The sequence below is a fragment of the Chrysochloris asiatica genome, unplaced genomic scaffold, assembly GCF_000296735.1.
Source record: "Chrysochloris asiatica unplaced genomic scaffold, ChrAsi1.0 scaffold00319, whole genome shotgun sequence".
NCBI lineage: Eukaryota > Metazoa > Chordata > Mammalia > Afrosoricida > Chrysochloridae > Chrysochloris > Chrysochloris asiatica.
In genome coordinates, this window is record NW_006408837.1 from 2,659,694 (window position 1) to 2,666,463 (window position 6,770).

Genomic DNA, 6,770 nt, shown 5'->3' on the forward strand with positions numbered 1-6,770 from the left:
AGTAGGAGATGAGGTCTGCTGTCAGGGATCAACAAGAAGGCACCAGGTTGGCAAAGTAAGACAAAAGCAAAGTGCATCTCATGCTTAAAAGGACACGAAGCATGGCATGGACTATGAAGGGAAAGATACGCTGGATTATTGCCTAGGACAATTACCCTCATGGTGTCTAAGGCCCAACTCAGTACTTTTATCCCCAGGGGCTCAGGTTTGCTTGATATATTTGGACCCTTCAATCATTGTTGGAAGGAATTCAGCTGTATCTACCAGTTTTAACCCTTATGAATTGTGTTTCCAGCACGCTCCATGGAATATTATGGTACATTTTGGGGCCGCATTAAGAAACTTACTTTCTCAGTTGGTCTAGTTGACACATCCAAATATAGAGACCACCTTCTCCTTAGGTAATACCAAAAAATGCTCATCATCCTAGGGGACTGCTGACGGTCCTAACAGGCCTGGCCATGTCCCATGCTTACTGCACGCCTGGCATCCTGAGACTTTCCTCTCGGGTTCACTGGTAACAAACACCTCAGCCTTGTTGCTCTTAGGAGCTGCCAAGTCTGTTTTGACTCTCAGCGACCCCATGTCCAACAGAACAGAGACTCAGAGTAGAAGAGCATCGTCACTTACGTAGACAGAGGGAGCAGCGTTTCTAGTGCCCCGCGGTCCTGCCCCTGGGCCCACCTACCAGACTTGAAGATGTGGACCAGACACATCAGCAGCGTGCCCAGCTCCTGGCAATAGAAGGTATGCTGCTGTTCAGTCATTTCCACTTTCAGCTGCTTCGTAACAATGTCCTCTAAAAGAATGCCAACCAACTGGAGGAGAAATCTTCAAAGAAAGGGAAAAGGGTTAGGGTCGGTGAGGCGACTCTTTACAGTAGTGTGGGAGGTATGGAAGAAAGTAGGTAAAGTCACGGCAACACCCCATCCGTCTGGGTGCAGTGACCGAGCACCACTCTCCTTACTAACTGTGTTGTCATCTGCTATCGAGTCAGTTCCGACTCAGAGCAAGCCTGGGTAGGGTTTCCAGGCGCAGATGGTGGGTTTGAACCACCGATCTCACAGTTTGCAGTCCAGTGCTGACCCTACAGCACCACCCCAGTAAGGACAGCACCTTTGAAGGACTGTTGTCATGTGCCATGGAGTCAGTTCTGACCCATAGCGACCCTGCGTAGTGTTTCCAAGGCAGTAAATCTTTACGGGAGCGGACTGCCTCATCTTTCTCCCGCGGAACAACTGGTAGTTTCGAACTGCTGACCTTGTGGCTCGCTGCCCAATTCGTAACTACTGTGCTACCAGAGCTCCTTTGACTGTTATGAGGTTTAAATTTGTGATTTTTTAAATCTTTGTAAACTGTAAAGCATTATACTCAAATACACTTGATACATAAAAAACACAATCCAGTTTTATGTATCATCATAAAACTTTGCCAAAACTTAACAAAAGTGTCTAGAATATGTGGGAGAACCTCAACCTGCATGTGAAACCTTAAACAGGAGCCAGGCAGAGCTACTGGACTTGTTCCCATAATCCTCGTGGGCCAACTCCATCTGCACGGACGTGACAGCAGACACAGTTGTCACCAATGACTCATGTTCAGCATCAGCTACAGTGCCTCCGGAGCTCCCAAGCAATGGAATCTGACACCACAGTGCACACAGGGGAGTGTCTGTCGTCCACCCCAGGAGGGACCAGAATTTTATCAGCAGCAATGTTCAGAGTCCGCAGCACCCAGTGAGCTCTGCAGACAACGTACCAGCCAACCCTTGGTGTGCCACCGTGGTGCCATCCTTAACAAGGGTATGAGAAGGAATGTGGCCGAGCCAGGAGCAGTACAGACTCCTCTGGCAGACTGGGGACGGTTCACCCGACACCCTGGGCCTTCCGCAATGAGCTGGATTCACTCACTACCAGTTCAGACCAAGAGCGTACCTGGAAAAGGTTTCTTCTGGCAAATTCTTGGTTTGTCTCCCTTCAAAGAGCTCTTCGAGTGCAGGAGGACTGCCCCCTTGTCTTAAGCTGTTAATGACTGGACAGGAGATGAGGTGTGGCGTGAAGGAGAGCTCCTGAATGCGGGAGAGGACGATGTCTTCTGTGGACTGGGAGATGAGGACCCTCAAGATGGCTAGGATCCCAGAGACCCACAGCTGGACAGTGCTCACCGACGCCTACAGGGGAGGGAAGACATTGTGTTACTACAGCAGGAGCCAGTGGCATGCTTACTCACCTGCCAACATCATGGGGAAGCTGGCCCCAGGTGCTGCGTTCCACCAACACACAACCCTCACCCGGCCGGTCTCAGGCACTTGCCACTGGACAGAAAGACCACTGCTCAGGCCCCACCCGCCCTCCTAGGAGTAGGCGCCCGCTGCCAGCTGTGCTGCCGTGAGCCTCCCTTACCCCCAAGACTCCAGGAGGTCATCACGAGGCGGGACACTCACCATTGTATCTGGGGTCACGAACATGCTGCGTAAAAGCATGTCTACAGGACGGAGGGATGAGGGGGCCAGGATTTCAAATAAAGTGTTCAATACTCCCAGGGCTTCATGAGAATCGATGTGCATCTGTGGTGAAGAAACATCACAGATGTGCTTGCACCAGCCGACCAGACTACCAGCCCGACAGACATCTGCGTACACAGTCCATGCCAAATGGTACCCACGTTCAGATTCATCGGGATCCAAGCTTATATTTTTTTACAAGACTTTACTAGCTTGATTTTTTCAGTAACAAAGAACTTTCTTTAAATGATTCAAACAATATCCCGCAAAACCCGCAGAACCTGTGTCGGATGGAGACTGCACCGAGAAGGAAAACCCACAGAAAGATGCTGAGAGCTCACCCTGTCAACGGCAGACCGCTTTCAGGACCAGGGAGAGCAGCCCTGCGAGTCTGGGCTCTCCCATGTTCCCCCGACTAGGAGTGTTTAAAATCACCGCGGAAACCTCACCACCACCATTTGGGAACCACTCTTTCTCGTGAGTCATTATACACATATAATTTTGCCCCAACAGAACAACGTACATACTATTTATTTTGCTTTCTTTATCTATCTGCCAAGCAGACAGCTCTACCCAAAGTGCCTATCACTAATGAATGTTAATAGACCGGGCTATGCTCTCTTTGCAACTCTCTCTGAATTCCTATAAGCATATACCCATTCACACATATGCAGAGACGCAGCTTTTTCTTTTCGTTGTTTTTTAAAATTCATACCATCAACCTCCCTACTTTTCTCACTGAATAGGATCCGCAGAGCTCCGGCATTCTCGAGGCACAGGCGTGCACACTACACAGCGCTGGGCTGCACAGAATGAAAACAATGCCACTGTTACTTCCACCCTGCCTGCAGCCATGCCCGCAGCCTGTGCCCCGAAGGCCCCGTGCCCCCAGCACAGACACACATCAGGCCTGACCCTTGTATCTGCTCAGGGACTGCATTGTGACCATTGCCTGTCCTGCAACCCCACACCGTCCTCTCCATCTGCTCTGCCCCCAGCGCATGGACAAGCCCTCCTGAGCCTCCTCCCATCCCCTCAGAGGCCACCTCTCTTCAGGTGCTGCTTGGCACAGTCTCGCCCCGCACCCCCAGCATGCTCCTGGTGGCCTCCACAATGCCTGCCTATTGGCAGCCCACACTGCTAAGCCCTCAGAACACGCTCCCACCTGCCTGCTCTGTCCTTAGCCCCCTCCAGGCCCCACAGCCCCCTCTGTCTCCGCTCACTGCACCCACAGCTGCGCACTCCAACACACGGGCTTGCCTCCAGGAGCGCAGGAAGAGGCTGTGCTCCAACTCTGAGCAGGCCTGTCTCAGGAGAGGTACAGCCAGAGGGCTCCTGAGCAGCCATGATGGCCCAACAGGCTGTCAGGAGGGACTGGTCAGCCTTGGTAAAGTGGGCGTCAGCGACAAAGAGGCAGGCCTTCCAGTAGATGGGCTGACACACAATGACCAGGAGCATGACGGAAAATTGGGGAGCACCGTGCTGGGGCTTGCTCCTCCAGCGAACCCAGACTCTGACACCCACCCTCCTCATCTTCTCAGGGGCAAAAATGCAACGAGGCTTACTGCCTTTAACCTCACTGCTCCTCACACTATGTGCACGACAGAGAGAAGATGGAATGAAGTTCACAGAGCACCTACAGGCGTGGAGTTCACGGCTACAGGAAAGCACCTGGTCGCTAGTTCACTAAACTGCTGTCTTTCAGCCTCACCAGAACCCAGGACAACCTGGCCATGGCTGGCACTGACGTGTTGCCCGAGCCTGAACCTGCTATAATTTGATGAGAAACCTAAGAACTGTGATGCGTGATGACCCAGTGATGTAAGTGTTGTGGAAGCAGACAGCCTCCCTTAGAGCTGCCACTGAGTTTATAGCACTGGTGTTGTGGTCAGCAGGCCAGCGCCTTCACTGCCTTTCACAGGGCACGTGTCCGTGCTGAGGCCGCCATCACGCACCTGCTGCCTGGCCAGCATGGGCAGGATGATGTCAGCAGTCTGCCGGGACAGCCGTTTCCACTTGTCCTCACTCTCCTTGTGGCACTGCTGCAACACGAGGATGAACATCTCCAGCACCTGGAAGAGGCGTGTCCGCACTTACTGAGGCTCCGGGTCCTCTGGAACCGTCGGGTTCCTCCTCCTCACCAGCCAGGATGGAAGCCAGTACGCAGGTCACTGTCAGACACGCTGCTGCTGTGCTCCTCACTCAGGACGCACACCATGTGGGGAGAACAGGAGGAGACGCAGGAAGGCTGGGGCAAACCACTCTGGGCAGCCGCCCCCTGTGCTCTGCCCAGCTCACTGTCACTGCTACTTCTAGGGTCCATGAGTCACCACCAGAGAAGAGTCCCAAAGAAAGCCTTCAGCAAGACACAGACACAGCCTTGTCCTGCTGCGGAGGCTAACTTTGACTCTGGGCCTTTCACAAAGCTCATCAACCAAAAGTACCGCGTTTCAAGAGTCACACGGGGCTGGGCCTGGGTTAACTAGTGAGCATGTATTCCCAAAGAGATCCCAAACCTCACCAGGGTGGCAACAGGGGCCAGCCCAGGACTTGTCTGGGCAAGTAAGGCTTCATGGGCACACAGCCATGGCCAATGGCGTGCACACGAAGTGGCTGCAGAAAGTCCCGGGAAAGGGAGCTGACTGGGCACTTTCAGGCTGCTCTCACGCTACGCCAGCACTTAGGCACCTGACACTGACGGCAAGAGCTGGAAAGCTTCAGGTCTTCTCTATCTGACCCTTTACAGCAGGGGTGGGGAACCTATTTTCTGGCAAGGGCCATTTGGATATTTATAACATCATTCGTAGGCCATACAAAATTATCAGCTTAAAAATTAGCCTGCTGTGTTTGGCCAAACATTTAACTACTTCACTCCTAATGTGATGCTGGATCTGCAATTGCACCTGAAATACAGAGCGAGAAGGAGCCCTGGTGGCGCAGTGGTTAAATGCTCAGCTGCAAACCGAAAGGTCAGTGGTTCGAACCCATCACAGGTCTATAAAGACCTAACCCTCTGGGGAAGCTCTCCTGTCCCTACAGGGTTGTGATGAGTCGGAATCCACTCAACAGCAGTGGGTCTGATTTATAAGGACAGAGACAGATCTAATGTCCACACAGTCTGCCCCACCTACTGCCTTCCGAAGTGGATAGCTCTCTTCTAGGCATTTCCACTGCACAAGAGAAAGCTGTACTCCGCTAGCAAAAGGTCCACAAGCCGACCTCAACTTCCCAGACAGCTCTCTCCTGTACGGCGTGTGGCTAACGAGCTTCTCTCTGGCTCGGCTGTGCCTGCCAAGAGTCATGATTCCAGCTCAGATCTCTTTACCGAAGGTGGACGTTGCATTCCAATTAATGCTAAGGATGACTTCACTAAATAGTCCATAGATCAAGAAGCACAGATGGGACAAATTTATGGTTTTATAGACACTCGAAGGTGAACAGCTCAGAGAATAGCCAAAGTAAGTGAGGGCTGGGGACCTGCCAAGTAAGGAGCGGTCCTTTAAGGAGAGAGAGTGTGTCCTCAACATGCTGTGACTTCTTGGTCTTTACGGAGGCAGGTCACCAGGACTTCTCCCACTGAGCTGCATGGTGGGTTCAACCAACAACTTTTCAGTTAGCCGTCGAGCACTTCACTGTCCACACCACCAGGGTGCCTGAGCTCCACTTTAAGGAGAAGACCTTGGCCTGTCAAAAAGTCAGTTCTCAGGAGTCCTGGGGTGATGCTGTGCGCTAATGCGTCAGACTGCACAGCTGTTTGAACTGCAAGGTCGGTGGTTCAAGCTCACCAAGGTGCTCCTTGGAAACACTACACGGGGTCGCTATGGGTCGGAATCGACTCGATGGCACTTAACAACTAAAAGGGAGTGAGCGTCAAGGTTACAATCCGCTTTCAGAATTCGGCCACGTTGACCAACTTTGTCAACGAACTGATTTTTGATCTTCAAGGGACTTTCCCATGGGCTACAGCATCCTTTCAAGAGAGGACCATGGGCTCCTCCCCAGCCCCGAGACACCCAGAGTGTGTACAAAGTGTCATGCGGTAGGTAAAGCCCTGACAGCTTGCCGAAGGGTCGGTGCTTCATACCCAGCAGCCACTTCTAGGGAACCCTGTGCATGGTGGCTGAGTCATTTCACAACAGCCTTCAACACACTGCTGGACAGGGCCTTCCACTGTCCCGACCCACGTACCTGGTGGTCCTGGTCCCCAGCCCCAAGGAACTCAAGACAGTGTACAAGAGCACACCCCCAGCTTCAAGTACCTGGTGGC

General features: G+C 52.5%; 1 protein-coding gene across 1 annotated transcript in view; it reads right to left on the minus strand.

The window, feature by feature from the left end:
• The window catches only part of HTT (huntingtin), a 160,913-nt gene that overhangs the window by 36,052 nt on the left and 118,091 nt on the right, over window positions 1-6,770 (minus strand). The window contains exons 37-40 of the mRNA XM_006875329.1: window positions 4,459-4,575; window positions 2,444-2,566; window positions 1,935-2,170; window positions 689-831 (exon numbers count right to left, since the gene is read on the minus strand). Coding sequence (XP_006875391.1) covers window positions 689-831; window positions 1,935-2,170; window positions 2,444-2,566; window positions 4,459-4,575 — 619 coding nt within the window. The remainder of the gene's footprint in view (window positions 1-688; window positions 832-1,934; window positions 2,171-2,443; window positions 2,567-4,458; window positions 4,576-6,770) is intronic.